The sequence below is a fragment of the Crocuta crocuta genome, unplaced genomic scaffold (assembly GCF_008692635.1).
Source record: "Crocuta crocuta isolate KB4526 unplaced genomic scaffold, BGI_CrCroc_1.0 scaffold830, whole genome shotgun sequence".
Taxonomy (NCBI): Eukaryota; Metazoa; Chordata; class Mammalia; order Carnivora; family Hyaenidae; genus Crocuta; species Crocuta crocuta.
Window position 1 is genome coordinate 1,523,476 of NW_027531513.1, and position 16,377 is coordinate 1,539,852.

Below are 16,377 nucleotides of genomic sequence, written 5' to 3' on the forward strand. Positions count from 1 at the left end.
CCGTCATATCTCCTCATTCTCTTTTGATATGCCCCCCACCCCTAATATGAAAAAACATGCTAGCCCCTTGACTGTACAAAAGCAGGCTATAGGCCAAAGTTTGCTGCTCTATATTTTAAATTGATCTTTTCAGTCACCAAGAAGCTGACCTGAGTGGTTGGGTGTTGTTTGGGGGAGATAAGTATGTTACTTTCCTCAAGCATTGTAGGATGGTGATGTGAGTAGGAGCTCTGGGATTCTTAAAGGTTCACAGAGACAGTGTTCTGATCCTGGGTGTGCCTTTCCTAGCCACATGCCCTCAGGCAAAACACCAAAGTCTTTCTATGCCTCATCTAGTTAGAACTAATATCTTAATGAGCAAGGTGAAGTTAACAATGGCCTTAACACAGCATCCACCAGTATGTAGGAGCTGGTAGGACTTCATCCTTGGTCCTGCTGACTCTCCCTGGCTGCAGTTTCAGGTCGTTTGTGCCAGAATGTCCCTTAGAGATAGAACCGGTTAGCAGGCTTATAATAGGGCTTCTTTTGAAGTGTGCTGCCCAGTTCAGACAAATTTAGTGAATGGTTTCTGAGTATTCGTAGGGTCCTGTTTCTTTTTTAAAATATTTATCATATTTTATTAAGGTAAACATTTGACTAAGACATGCAACAAACATCAGAAACATTTTCATCAAAACACATTTGCAGTTACAAACTTCCAAAGATTAAGTTGTATTTATGGCTTTTTAAAAAAAAAAATTTTAAGTTTATTTTGAGAAAGCGAGCATGGGGACAGAGGGAGAGGGAGAAAGAATCCCAAGCAGGCTCTCTACATTGTCAGTGCAGAGCTCGACACAGGGCTGGAACTCGCTTACCAAGAGATCATGATCTGAGCTGAAATCAAGAGTTGGACGCTTAACTAGCTGAGCCTCCCAGGCTCCCCAACTTGTATTTATGTTAAATATTAAATGGGGGAAAAGTCTATTTTCCATGTCAAATAAATGAGGTTGTGTTACCCAATATGCATCATAATCCCACTGCCCAAGGCGTCAGAAACCTGTTGGTTATAATCACTTAATGACTGTGTAACCTTTGGCACAGATGCCTCCATTTCTTCACCTGTAAACTGGGAATAATAATTAATATATCTATTAACAATGGGTTTGAATGAATAGATTGAAAACAAAAGACGTTCTGGCACACGGGCTCAATAAATTTAATATGTTATTGCTACCACTATGGCAGCTACAGTAATTCCTTTAGAATCACCAATATGAATCAGGGTATTGACAAAGTAATATTTTAAACAAGATAATGAAATACAGTATTATTTATTGTGTTCTTGGAAAATTATGTGCAGTTCAAATTTTTAGTAAAATAAATAACATCCTTTCTTAAAATAAACTTTATTGATTTTGGACTGGAACGAATCATTTCCTTTTATCATTTACTTATTTTTTTATGAAGCATTTTTAATATTTTAAAATAAATATGAAAAAATTAACATACATTCCCAAGTTCATGTAATATTTCTGTCAAGGTGAATTTCTCCAGAAATCCGTGATTTGATGGATTTGGGGTGTGTCTATGTGTGTGTACATATTCTTTTGAGTATAGTTGACACAGCAACTCAGAAACTGTAGGTGATGCTGTGTTCACTGCAAGCGTAGCTGCCATCTGTCACCATACAGTGCTCTTACGATATCATTGACTATATCCCCTTATCCCCTGTGCCAAAGCTCTTTCTCCCCTTCTCCCATTTTACCCGTCCCACCCTCCTCTGGCAACCATCACTTTGTTCTCTGTATTTATGGGTCTCTGTCTGCTTTTTGTTTTATTCGATTTGTTCTTTAGTTTGTACATATAAAGTAAATTTTTCAGGGTTTTTTAAGGCATTTAATTTTCCCTCCTGGTTTTTGCATTTTATGCTACTTTATAATTCACCCTAATTCTCAGCTTTGCTCTCATTGAGAAGAGTTAGTGATGTTGCTCTGGCCATTTGCTTTCAGAGATCACCCTTACCATAACCTTAGCCTCATCCACAGTCTTGACTTTTTGTACATGGTGACTCTAAGGGGCTCACCTTGAAGTGATGATGGTGGCAGGGAGGCAGGACCACTGGGAATTGGCCTGTGTTCTCAGTCCATTACTGTGCGTCTCCCCTTGCAGTGCCTTAGTTTCCCCATTGGCAAAACTCAGCTGGGCTCCTTAAAAGAAAGGACTGCTGTAAGCTCCAGGCAGGGCCTGCTTAACTGATGTAAACTTTAGGTGCAGGGTTATATAGAGTTCACAGTTGTTCTGGAGTCTGCATATCAGGCTGCTTAGTGTTAGCACAGAATTGCATATTTGCTGCACATGCATTTAGAACAGATGTTTACATGTGTTTTGTCCACAAAGCAGGTTAAACTGTTAGGAAAAGTATTTTAACTCAAGTTCTATTTATATAAACATCAGCAAACATAAATTAAAGGCCGGCACGCAGACTAACCCGTCACAGGGAGGCCTTTAGTCAAAAAATTAGTTTCCTTCCTTTTGCTGCTTCAAGATAACAGCTTGATTCTCTATTATCAATACAGTCAGTTGCCTGTTTCCGGTTTCCTGCTCTGTGTATTTTGCATGTTGCTCATGGGAAATGATTTATTTATTTTTTCAAGCCAAGACACATATGGGAACTCCACCCTATTGTAGTCTTTTGTTCTGAATTAGGATTTTTTTAATAACTCCAGAATTGAGCTGTAATGGATAAATTGTTAAAATTGTTATAAATTAAGTCTTGTGACTATTGGCCTACTTGGTCGTGTTAAAATAATGTTATAATTAGAGCCTTATGTATTTTGCTGCCATTCTACCGCATAGGTATCTGATGGCAGTTGCCACAAAACAAAACAAATTGGAAAGAAATAAAAACTTTGAACTTTTTAGGTTAGCTTTGGACCCCTTTTATTCTCAAAGCCTGTACCACAAAATTGCATTTTTATGATTTATCAGACATTGAGAAACTGTTGCAAAAAGCAATCAGTTGTGAAAGATTTTTAGTTTTAGAACAATGATAACACTTAACTTCTTAGGACCTGTCTATGTGATTTGAAATTTCTTTCTTGAACAGTTAAGTAGGATCACCAGTCGCAGCAGGATTTATCAGAGCGCCTATTTGTGGGGCACTGGAAGTCTACTGGTTCATTCAGCAAATGTTTGTTGTGTACTCACTCTACCAGGCATATGGTGAGGCTTTAAACAGATGTAGAATTGAGTTCTTGCCCTGGGCACGATTACAGGCTAGTTGGGGAGATAAAGGACACAGGATCCAAGATAAAAAGATAAGAGATCACATCCCATCAAATGATGGCCCATGGAAGAGCTCATCCTGGCCTGGGTCTTAAAAGAAGGGTAAGGGAAGAGTAAGTGCCCTCTAGTTTAGGAGAATGGTGTTAAGCAAAGGTAGAACAAAGGAATATGCAAGTTATGTGAGTTCAGAGTATAACAGAAGAAGTGCTGTAAGATTGGAACACAGAGCTCATGTGTCAGGGAGGATCCCAGTGGAAGCATGTGTCTCCTCAAGAGAGGCTGCTCTGGACCCTTGATCTCTCACCTCAGCGATTTGGACCCTCTTGTGGATGGCTGGGAGCCGTTGAAGGTTTTGGTACAGTGGTGCAACTTTGAAAAACCGCTGTTTGGGGGAGACGACCACAGCAGTGATGTTTAAAGTGGGTAAGAAAGGCACGAGGCAGGGGACTTGTGGAATTGTTGAATGGTGGACCTGCAGCCATCATAACTGTAGTAAGCTTTTTCTTCTAAACACCCAGAAATACATCTTGAAGTCATTCCTGGCAACTGATCCTGTACTACTTTTGTTATTTTTTGACTTTCCACTTTGTTTCCCCAGCTAGACTAACTAGTTCATTGAGAGCAAGGGACCTTCACTTAGACAGAATTCTGCATACAGTTAGGTGCCTCATAAAGACCGGAGCCTACTAATATTCCAACCTTCAGATTGATTATTCCTTACTCAGATAGCTATAATAAGGTCCATTCAAGTAGCCATGAGGCAGTATTTATGGCATGATTGCTTCATCGCTTTCTTTTGATTTCTTCTCAGCTTCTGTCCTTGTTTCCCCATTCCTGCTGTGAACCCACATGGACACTTAATGTAGCTGAGTCTGTACAAAGAAAAATTGTACATGATTGCCACCTCCTCCTCAAGATAGGTCACTAATTTAACACACTTGAAGAAGATCCTGGAAAGAAAATTTTCTTGGGTTATACCAGCAGGTTCAGACTATTTGAAAAGTAGAAGAAAGATCTGTTCTCTGCAGCCAGGTATAAGTCTAGTCTTTGGGGAAATACTGCGTGGGGTCATTTGTCAGTTCCCGTTTCTGTGTTTCCCTTATTTTCCATCCAGAAATGTTCCATGCCTTGAGGCCTTTCTTCATCCCTGGCTCCCATCCCTTTTTATAGCCAGAATTGTGGCATATGGTGAATACGATTGTGTTTAGCACTCTGTGCACAGGGTATTGCCGAAAGATGCTATACAATCATTTTAATAACACAATGCCCTTCTGTTCATCAAACTATTTCTGTGTCCTTTAGCTTAACTTAGGCTAACACAGGGTTCATTTTTCTAGTTGTAGCAAATTCTCCAGAGTAAATAAATGTTGAAGCATTACAGTTCTTGAAGTATTGGTAATAGCCATTCCCCAAAAAGCACGGAAGTCAGTTATATGCTTTATAGGGGCGGATGATGGAAAGGATATTCATAGCCTTTTGGTTAAAATTGCGCAAGTATGGGGGCGCCTGGGTGGTTTGGTTGGTTAAACATCTGACTCTTGATTTCAACTCTGGTCATGATCTCAGGGTTTGTGAGTTTGAGCCCCATGTTTTGGAATTTTTCTCTCTCTTTGCCCCTCCCCTGCTCGTGCTTGCTCACATGATCTTTCTCTTTCCAAATAAGTAAATAAATAAACAAAAATAAACTTAAAAATTGGTAAATATGTTTCTCAGTTATAAGTATTTCACCCCTTTTTGGTAAGCCATCTTCTGAAAATCTTAAGTTATGTATCAAAACCAAAAGACCATAAATCTAGATACTTCAAGAAGGTGTATCCATGCATAATAACTCGTCTTGACTAAACAATGGAAGAGACAGATCAAACACCCACGGGCACCCAGCATATGTCAGCTGTGCCTCTACTGGCTGGCGTTGCAGAAAGCCCTTATCCTCACCAGGCCTTGAGCTTTGGTGGAGATACCTCTTGTGTCCCACCTCCCTGACAGAGTTGCTGGGGCGAGAAAGTGCACATTGCTGTATGGATGCATGATGGCGTTACTGGAGGCACACCATCTCATCAAATTCTGTTTTCAAGAAAGCTCACCATAGTAGAATTTCAGCTACAGTTCACTTCTTCTAGGGATCAGAAGCTGACACAGATATTGCCCCTCATTCAAGATTGGGTTTTCTCTTCTGTTTCTCAGTAGTCCATATTTTCCAGGTGGTTGACTAATTTTTCTCTGGGGCTGTGGTGACAAAGACTGGCTAGATCTTCACACCTGGAACCAGTTGTGGTTCCTGGGTTCTGTTATACGGACATTTTGGTAGAATTGGTAGTTCTGGGAGGCTTATTTTGGCTGTCACCTTAGCCCTTCCTGACTCCCACTCCTGCATTGACATGTAGACTCACCAAGCCCTCTCCTGCGAGGGACTGCTGGTTCTCTCTGCCCTTTCTTCACTTGGTTCCCTGTCTCTGGGCTACTGGCACTGCAAGTGCCTCAAGTCCTGGCTTCCACTGGTCCGTATGCATTGATGCCAGGATGCCAGAGGTGGTAGTGTCCTCATGTACCCCATTGGTTTCCACTCTGCCTACCACATCAGGATGCTCATTGCAAAGAGGCATCGGTGAAGATTGATTAACATGAAGGCCCTTAGGAGGGGGAGTGAGGAGACCTGTATTCTCTGTAGCTTTGTGTGTAGAGCAAGCCTTGCGGGGCCATAGAGACATATCTAGACTTGCTGAAGACACAGTTGGAGTTACCCATTGATGGAGAAGACCCTCTCACAAAGTAAGGATTTGGGTTAGGGTGGTGAGATGGTGGGTGATTCTGTATCTTTTATCATGGACACGTGTTTTTGTTTCAGTGTTGTGCTAGAGACATTATTGCATAATGAATGATTGAGAATCCAGGCTTTAGAGCCAGCCTTTCTGGAAAGTTACTAATTCCTACCTCATAGAGTGGTTACGAGAATTGTAAAAGCACGTAGAAAGGTACCTGGGACATAGAAAGTCTCATTGATGCTATTATTTTTTTAATAAAAATGAAAGAATGAGCCATTTTCTTTCTGGATGATTGCTAACAACTTCTTGCTTGCTATGTACACACTNTAGAAGGGAATTTTGTGTTTTTGAAAGAATGTTGTTTTAGATGACTTCCAAAGCCTTGTTCTACCTGAGAGCGTATGACTCCATGATCCTGGATCTCAGGTGGTTGGAACTCATGAGAGTGCTGCTCTGCTGGGGCAGAGCAGAAGGAGCTGATGGTTACAAGCGTGGCACTTTGCTGTGTACTTTACCTCCTCTCATCTAATGCTAGAGCGACTTTAGGCCAGTCCCTCTAAAGGAATAAATGGTGGGGGTTGGGGGGGATGAATACACACAGCTGAGAGACACTCACTGGGAACAGGGCTCTGGAAGTGCCTGTTCCTTCGAGGCAGCACATACAGCTTATGCGCAGGGCAGGCTGGGTGGGGGACACTGAACCTGCCCCAGCGTCATGCTCAGCCATTGTCAACTTTTTGGGAGGAGATGCAGGCATGACCTGGCTTGGTTAACTGCACTACAAGGTCCTGAAAAGGTACAAGGAGAACAGAGATGGCTTGGGGGACAGAAGTACCCAGTGTCACCCTGGGCCCTACTCCTTTGGTTGTCCTGGAGGCAGAGGCGGCGGCTGCTGCTGCTTTCTGGCAAGAAAGCAGCAAGCAAGCGCTTTGTGTAACGCGTGGGGTTGAGGGTAGGGAGTTTTTCCTGCTGCGGCCAATGTGCAGACCACCAGGCTCATAAAACCTTAGGTAAGAGAGTAGTGAAATGAACAGCACCCCAAGTCAGATGACTCTCTGGGGAGTACAGTCTGAGACACTACAAATGCCAACTCCTTTTTGGTAGAAGCCCAGAATGTGTACACCAGGATATCCTAACCTGGGTACTACTGACATTTTGAGCTGGATAATTCCTTGTTGTGGGGGGCTCTACTGTGCCCTGTAGGATGCTTACCAGGATCCCTGGCCTCTACCCACTAGTTGCCAGTATAGCACCCCCCATCCCCCCACGGGACAGTGTCTTCAGACATTGCTAAATGTCCCCTGGGGAGTTGAGAACCACTGCTCTAAATAACCAAATCAGTATGGAGTTTGCCAGGGCTCCCTTCTCATGGTACCAGATTTGCCTCATACTCATAGAGCTGAAGTGGTCTCTCCTTTCTCAGCTACTCCCACCACTTCCTTACACAGTTCTGGCAGAGTGACCTCAGCTTGAGCTTGGAAACACGCCTCTGGACTGTCTTCCATCATCTGTGCCAAGGACCTCCTGCTCCTCCTCAAGCAGGCATCTGGCTTAATCTGCCCCTGTCTCACCGGGTTGTGAGTACAGGGGTGATGTCATTGTGCCTTCCCAGGAAGGGTGGAACAAAGAGCTGAGTCCCCAAGGACACGCAGCCTCATCCTCAGCTAGGCTGCTGGGTAGATTTCTTTCCTTCCCTTTCCCTCCTTCCGGCCTCAGAAGTGTTTGTTGTTCACCAGCCCTCCATTGTCAGAGGCCACACTAAGCTCACTGGACTTCGTGTCTCACTGCTGAGCCCATTTCCTGCCCCTCGTGTGTCATGAGAGTGTTGGTTCTGGTCCAGTTCTTGGATGGAGTCTACGTGCCTTTTCCAGAGCAGAGGCACAAGCCAGAGGAGCTTAGGCCTTATGTGACTTTTCTAGCACGCTTATGTGACCTGGGGCCTGCTTTTAAGCTGTGTGGGGAGAATAGAAAGGGGAAACAGGAGCGAGGACAAGAAAGCAAGTGCTCGTTCCTTTCCTTTATTTTTATTTGAGTTCTCCTCTTCCTCTTTTCTCCCTCCTTCCTGGAGTTTCTGGGGATGGGTGGAGCCTTCCTCACGCAGATCCGCAGCCTGTTTTATTTCCATTCAGTTCTCTGCTCCACCTGTGACCTCTCTGCCCCCTTCTGGAGGAGGAGAGTCTGGGTTCCACTATAACTCCCAGAACTGGGTGCTGTGGGAGTGTGCTTACTGTCTTTAGAAGCAAATCCTTGGAATCTCCTTGTTTGTAAGGGAACCTGTGAATTCCGAACCTGAAGGAAGCCAGGAGTATTTTTGTAATGTGAGATTCACCCAAAGGAGTGACAGTTGACTGAGGAACACCTTTGTGCTTGTTTATTTAGAAATACCATAATCCAGGCAGGTTTTCATTTTGATCTTGTTCCCTTGATAGGTTGGGTGTGGTAGTGACTTTGAGCCTAAACCCTTTAATAACAGCTTCGAAACCCATCAAGGGCTTTATTAAAGACATTTTTAACTCCATTGTAGCACATAAAATGTATTAGAATTTTTTTAAAAAAATTAGCAGGCCCTAAATACATCTGAACCAGGAGTTACTTGCCATCTGTGAAATGTACTCAGTGTGTTTGTGTTCTGCTCTGGACTTCCTCTTTCAAAACAGCCAAGCTTTGGCAAAAAATACAGCTCCCTGTGTCAGTGTCCTGAAGTTGCCGTCCATCATGATGATTGTGTGATTAATAATGCATCTGATCTTCTCTATGTGACCTATCATGATGTTATTGGTACAGCTCCTTTTTCATCTGCACTGTGCCCCTTACTACCGTTTTCTTGTTCCCCCAGTCCTGCCCTTTCTGATCCTTTGTTTTGGGTTGGCTTTTGTCCCTTAGAAAGGCCCTCTTTTCTGCTGGACAGACTGTTCCTTTAGGGAAAGGCTGGGTGGGGAGGAGCTGCTCACTGCAGCAGGTGGCCAGCTGCCTCACCGGCCAGGCAGTACAGGCTCATCCCACGTTGTCTTTGCCTGGCCCCCTCCCTGTGGAGGGGTGGCTGGAGGCCTTGGCAAAGCCTTCCTGCAGACTCCCAGGATGTTCCAGCCAGGCTGGGAACCCAGTATCTCCAGGCCACCGGATACACGCCCTTGTCAGCAAGGGTAGCTTTTTAGTTGTCCCTAAGTGGTGGTGAAATACATAAAAATTATTGGGGTCTGCTCCCTTTTTGTAGATTAATGCTTAGACATCTTGGTGTCTTTGGGCTTATACTGGAAGGAGTAGATCTTGGGTCCTTTTGGCACAAATTTATGCTATAGAACCAGAAGTGGGGTGAGTAACTGACAAAAGAGTACTTTTATAGAAAACAGTCAGTGTGAATGTGTACAGGGCATATTCTGTGGATCCCTGTTGATGGTTTCAGCAGTGTGCTGGGCTGATATGTCTAGAGTTTCAGGTTCTGAATTGAACAGAACTTAATCAATGAGGCTTGAAAAACAGTATTGTTCCCTAGATGACTTGGATGTACTACTACTATACTTTAGGCCATAAACCAGCAGTCGCATTTTAAAAAAATGTTTATTATTTTCAGAGAGAGAGAGTGAGCAAGCGAGCATGTGTACTCATGAGTAGGGAGAGGAGCAGAGAGAGAGCGAAAGACCAAGAATCCCAGGTAGGTGCTGTGCTGTAAACGCAGAGCCTGATGTGGGGCTCTGTCCCAGGAAAGATTAGCAGAAATCAAGAGATGTATACTCAACTGACTGAGCCACCCAGGCACCCCTGCCAATTTTTCAACTAATGGTTGTAGTTTGGAGATTATAACTGTCCACTCACCTCATAGAAGGGGACACTGAACACAGTATCTGAACACGTTTTTGGTGAAACCTTAGGCCCAGGCCCTGTTCTCCCAGTGCCTGGTACAGATGTCTTTGTACCTCACCACCTGCCATTTTCTCTGTTGTTCATGGATGTATGATTTAGCAGGTAAGAGGGTCATTGCAGATCAATGTCATGAATGAATTTATCTTTTTTTTTTAGTTTATTTAAGAGTGAAAGAACATGAGTGGGGAATGGGGAGAGAGAGAGGGAGAGAAAGAATCCCAAGTAGGCTCCACGTGGTCAGCATGGAGCCCAATGCACAGCTCCATCCCGTGAACTGTGAGATCATGACCTGAGCCACCCAGGCACGCTGTCTTCTGATCTTTTATATATGAGGGAAGCCATTTCTTGCTGCCTCCTTTTTTTTTTTTTTAACCACATGTCCTTCCCTATACTGTATGCTTCTCTAATACTCACCTTTTGAAGGAACAATAGTAGTTGTAAGATATACATTGGAAACTTTACCAAATGTTACGCTGTTGGGCAGGGCTGCAGAGGACCCCACTGTGTTCTGCTGTATCTTCTTGTCTCTCCAACAGAGATGAGAGAAAATGAAACGAATGAGAGCAAGGCTATAATGCTGGTGGTATACATAGGGGCTTAGACGTTCAAGGACTGTACAATTCTTACATTCCTCAAGCATTTATTATGCTTCAGAGAAGCTAAGTAGCAGTTTTAGTTAGAGTTGAGTTTTCCTGTTCTTCCTTTGGCCGGGCTTTTGTGACCCTGCCCGCACAATGCTGCTGCTGCCGGGCTGTGATTGATGGTAAAACGAGCTCTCTTCTGCTTGCAGATGAGCGCGAAGCTGTGCAGAAGAAGACCTTCACCAAGTGGGTCAATTCCCACCTTGCCCGGGTGTCCTGCCGCATCACAGACCTGTACACTGACCTTCGAGATGGACGGATGCTCATCAAGCTACTGGAAGTTCTTTCCGGAGAGAGGCTGGTAAGTGGTAATGTTATTAAGTGACTTTGCACCATAGGCTGGAAAATTTTTTTGAAAAACCGAGTGTGGACTTGTGTCTTCTGATGAATTTTGCAATTAATGACTAATATTTTTGAGAAGGAAGATCTGGTCAGGTGAGCTGAGTATGTTGGGAAAAGCTCCTGTGTACCGTTGTGAGTCTGGGCGATATTCTTGAACTGAAGGAAAGCAGCCTTGTTCTGGAAATTTTTGAGTTACTACCCTTGGTCTGACAGATCTTGGCTGGTGTTCCCTGTTAAACAGGGCATGGCACTGGAAATTGAAGGGCCAGACTTAGGCACTGGCTCCAGGATGAATGTGTATCCCACAGGATCATGGAATAATTTTAAATCTGTTTCTTATTGATTCTTTGGAAAATCTGAGCTGCTGTTACAAGGTGGCAGGAATTGAATTCAGTAGTCTTTGATGTTTTTTGCTTTCTTCCCTGCATACTTCTTATTTTGGGGGTGGAGGGAGAGGCTGGTGTTGTGTCATCTCCTTGGAAACTCAGCTTCTGATGAATTCACTGTGCCTTTTTGGGCAGGGCGGTTGTCAGCCTAAAGTGAAAATTCTATCCTCATTTTGTTTCTCAGAGCTACTCTGGCTTTCTCCGCCGTGACTTTTGTTTATGAACCATAAACCAGTCACTGTAACTGACCCGACAGGTTTTGTCTCCCCTTGTTTTGAAAATAGATGCTATATTGTACCAGAACACATGTAGTTCTATAGGTGGTAGTGGGACTGATCCAAAAACTGACGCCCAGGGATAGAGTCCCACATCTGTAGTGACATCACCAGGAAAATATGATACTGGTGGTTGGCAGGGCTGCCAGAAAGCCTTATTTTTAACTTGAACTCCACCCTGTAACTTGACAGCCTCATGGGTCTCTATGCAGACCAACCCACACACCTCTGACCACAGGCAAGGGGCTAAGGTTGTACCCTGCCCTATTATTAGCCTGCCAACACAATTGCCTCTTGAGCGTGGGTGAATATAGAGTTTTTTCTCTCCCTTTCCCTATGTTCAAGAACAGAGTCCTTTAAAAGATAGTGAGGCAGGCCCTATCTCATCCATAGTGAGTTTTGTTTATGCGCTTTGTTCCCCAGGTGTGCAGGTCTTGTTACCTCATATTTGAGAGTTTGTGGGTCAAGCTAAACAAACTAGAGAACTTAAAGGAGACTTCTGCTCAGGCCCATGATGGCTGCCTCAAAAGTGGTATATGGAGTCATAGTCTGGGCAGTTGGGCTCATGTGGAGGGGATATAAGACCCCTCATTTATTGCATGTTGATTTTTTTATTAGTGTTTTAATGTTTATTTATTTCTGAGAGACGGAGGGGCAGAAAGAGGGAGACAGAATCTAAAGCAGGCTCCAGGATCTGAGCTGTCAGCATAGAGCCTGATGTGGGGTTTGAACTCAAAAACTGTGAGATCATGACCTGAGCAAAAGTTGAACGCTTAACTGACTGAGCCACCCAAGGCGCCCCTTGATTTGTTTTTTGAAGTGAGTCTGTGTGAGAACCTAGGATAGAATTACAGTGATATGCACCTTTAAATTTAGTTTTTGTTTTAGTTTTTCCTGTTTATATTTTTGTTCTTTTTTTGAAAAATTTTTAAGTAGGCTCCGCATCCAATGCAGGACTTGAACTCAAAACCCTGAGATCGAGAATTGAATGTTTTACTGACTGAGCCAGCCAAGCACCTCCTCCCCTTTTTAAAAATTTTATTTTTAAGTAATCTCTACCTGCAACATGGGGCTTGAAGTTACAAGCCCAAGATCAAGAGTCATACACTCTACTGACTGAGCCAGCCAGGTGCTCCTGATTTCACTTTTCTAACCAGACATTTCCCCCTACTTCTCAGTCTTTTTTTTCCCCTGCTTCTTCAGTGTTTAATGTAGTATGATTGATTTTATTTTGTTTTTGTTTGTTTGGAATGTTGTTTGGAAAGTAGCTAAAAAATCATTAAAGGTCATATGGTTAGAAATTAATTTGAACATTTATTTTAGTTCCAGTAGGGTAGAGTCTTCCAGGCTGTAGGGAGCAAAGTGTTCACCTTTGAAGGTCCATAATTCTTTAATACCTTGTGTCCTTAATGATGTCCACATAATAAATGGAATCAGTCCCATTGCCCTTTATTCCGAATGGTCCAACAAAAACTTTAGTAGGGAAAAAGAAAGCAGCCAGCAAAAAGTATAGTTCTTAGTTATGTGCAGGTCCCACTTCTTTGTTTATTTGCTATTAGCAATACTTTATCTTTTTCTTCTTCTTTTTTTTTTTTTGGCAGTCATCCAGAGGCCTAGGAGAGTAGGAATGGGAAGAACAGAAGATGGGAGTTATCTTCTAACCTCTTAGGCAGTCAATGCCAGAAATGGTGTTTAGCAATGACATACTCCTTGGTGAAACCCCAAGTGCCTTGACTTCTTTCATTATCCATTCCTCACACCAACACTGATTATAGGTTGGGCAGTCTGATTAATCTTCTTACTCCAAAAATAAGGGTACCATAGACAGAGTGAGCTAAGGCTCTTGTTCATTCAGACTAAGAATTTTCAGCCTGTTTGGCCCAGTGGTTTATTTGGTTCATAGAACTTTCTGGAGGGGACACAAACTACCTTCGGCTCTTGGCTGTGGAGGCTGCTAGGGACTCACTTTAGAGACCTCCCTGTAGGAGATGACCTTCCTGAAGGCTTGCCCCAAAGAATCCTCGCATATTCAGCGTACAGAACTAATGAGGTGTGGATAGAGGTTCTCGGCCTGGGTAAATTCTCATCCACAGCTAAACGTGTATGGTCAGATAGTAGTCAGCTCTGGGCTTTCTGCACCAGTGATCCCAAACCCTGGGTAACATGCCCTCCATCCGGACCTATGTCTCAGTCAGCATTTTAGCCCCAGCCCTTACCATCCGCTTGACAGTAGGTAACAGATGAATATAGGAGGAACTAGAATATTTAATTTTACTGTATTAATGGATTCTTGGAGCCAGTTCATCCTTCTTTACAAAGGAGGAAGTTTGATTTTTCCTAAGTTGAAAGAAACAATAGCTCCAGATAATTCTACCCTAACTCCATCCTGCATTTTGGCTCAATAAAATTTGAGTTCCATTTGAACAAGTTTCAGACAGGCATTCAGGTTATCAAGGCATTTGACTCTGCTGTATGGGGAGCATCAGAGAGCAGAAATCCCTTTCTGTGGTCCAGGCATGGACAGGATCCATGTCTGGAAATGTCCCTTTGTTTGCCTCAGGTATGTCATCCTGTGGAGCATTGAGGAAACTCTGAGGCTGAGCTAGGAAGCTTCTCCTACTTAGGTGGGATTGGGTTGATGACAAAGAAAACCATTTTTTCCCCAGTATCTTACTCTGAAATTACAATGGCGTATAGCTCTTCATAAAGGCGTTGCTTTAAAATTCCCTTATAAGTATAGACCCATCCTGGGATGCCTGGGTGGCTTAGCTTAGTCAGTTTTAAGCGTCTGTCTTTGGCTCAGGTCATGATCTCGTGGTTCGTGGGTTTGAGCCCCGCATCGGGCTCTGTGCTGACAGTTCAGAGCCTGGAGCCTGCTTCAGATTCTGTGTCTCCGTCTCTCTCTGCCCCTCCTCTACTCATGCTCTGTCTCTGTCTCAAAAATAGATTTTAAAAAATTAAAAAAATATAGACCCACCCTTAACTTTAGCATCAACTGAGCAGATAAATGCTGTGAGCACAGAACATGTGCCAGTCATTATGTCAGTGGTCCCACATCTTAGGATCTTGGGAGTAATGCTGTTGGGCTTGGACTTTGCTGAAGTGGAGCCCATTGGTCATAACCCAGGGTTGAAGCTTGCCTGCGCTTGCCCCCTTCCCTCCATGGGCCTCAGCAGTGAAGGATGGTTCTAAGTAAGACTGCCAGCTTTCTGTCCCATTCCTGCCACATAGGGCACTCACTTGTGACCCAGAGAGGACAAGGTTTTCTGAACACCTCTGTATGCCGTTTCCAATAACAGATATCTCTGGGTTTTGCTTGCCTTTTGTTTTCTTGATATTCTGTCTTCGTAATCTGTTAATCAGTGTTGAAGAAGAGAAAGCAGCAACAACAACAAAAAGCATTTTTTTTCCCTTTGCCACCGTTAATTCCAAAACAGGCTGAGCTAGGTGGGTACGATAGATTTACCACAAGATTTGTTAAGCCTTAAATCCCACATTGCTGAGTGAGTTTTACATAAAGCCTTTGTTAGGAGAGCCACACTGGCTTGTATTGTTGTTGAAATGGGATTTTGTGGACTGGTCACAGAACCTATCTGTTGTTTGTAATATCATTTGTTTGGGAGAATCTGGTTTTGTTCTGAATAACTGGCCACAGAAGAAAGCCCCATTAAGTTGCAGTCTAAATTGCACAAATGCAAAAAGTGAATTAATAATAATAGGTACGTATGATGAAGTACCCAGTGAATGGTCCCAGAGCCCTAGAGTTCAGAAGGGGAAACAGCCTTCTGGATGACTTGTCATGAAGCCATAGCAAGTGGGTGGGGTTTCACAGGATCCAGGAGGAGGGGTTTAGGTTTAGATGGTCGAAGGAGATAAGGGTCAGTTGTCTGCTGTGAGGGAGAGTGAAGGCATGCATTTGGTGGTGGGCATCAGGAAGGAACTTGTGTAGGAAAGTATCCCGGGTAAATTGGTGATGGTTTTTGGGAAGAATGATGATGGTGACTTGAAGGTCTATTGCTTTTAGTGTGTTGTTCCTTGATTAATTTTAATTGGACAAGAATCTTTTTTTTTTTAATTTTGTTAACATTCACTTTTTTTATGTTTTATTTATTTCTGAGAGAGAGAGAGACAGCATGAGCGGGAGAGGGTCAGAGACAGAGGGAGACACAGAATCCGAAACAGGCTCCTGGCTCTGAGCTAGCTGTCAGCACAGAGCCTGACACAGGGCTTGAACCCACAAACCATGAGATCATGACCTGAGCTGAAGTCGGATGCTTAGCCGACTGAGCCACCCAGGTGCCGCTGGACAAGAATCTTTTATACTGTTATTAAAGCTCAAAGTTTGACTGGGGACTTAGAGAGAAGTGAGTTTGCTGTGTATTATATTAGAGGAGGCTGTGGAATAAGTGCTTCCCATCCTGCCATCTGTATTAAGTAGAGCCGTGTGTATGTGGTAAAACTATTTTTTATTAAAAGACAAAGATGGGCACCTGGGCGGCTCAGTTGGTTGGATGTCCAACTCTTAATTTCCACTCAGGTCATGATCTCACAGTCATAGGATCAAACCCCACATCGGGCTCTGCGCTGAGCATGAAACCTGCTTGGGAGGATTCTCTCTCCCTCCATTTCTTCACCTCTCCCCAGCTTACACGCTCTCTCTCAAAATAAATAAACATTAAAAAAAAAAAAGACAAAGACCTCAGGGTCAGTCACATTGGTATGTGGTGACCAGTTAGTGTGTTTTCTCCATTTCCTCCATTTTCTACTGGACAAAAGACCAGAACATATGTTAGTAAGCCTTCCAACCTCCAACATATACATTGTATTTTATAGCTGGAAGTGATGT

The 16,377-nt window shown here is 43.4% G+C and overlaps 1 protein-coding gene across 2 annotated transcripts in view; it reads left to right on the forward strand.

The window, feature by feature from the left end:
• The window catches only part of SPTBN1 (spectrin beta, non-erythrocytic 1), a 196,865-nt gene that overhangs the window by 114,371 nt on the left and 66,117 nt on the right, over positions 1 to 16,377 (forward strand). For both annotated transcript variants that reach the window (XM_077772353.1, XM_077772354.1), the window contains one exon: positions 10,678 to 10,829. In XM_077772353.1, the coding sequence (XP_077628479.1) occupies positions 10,678 to 10,829 (152 nt within the window). The remainder of the gene's footprint in view (positions 1 to 10,677; positions 10,830 to 16,377) is intronic.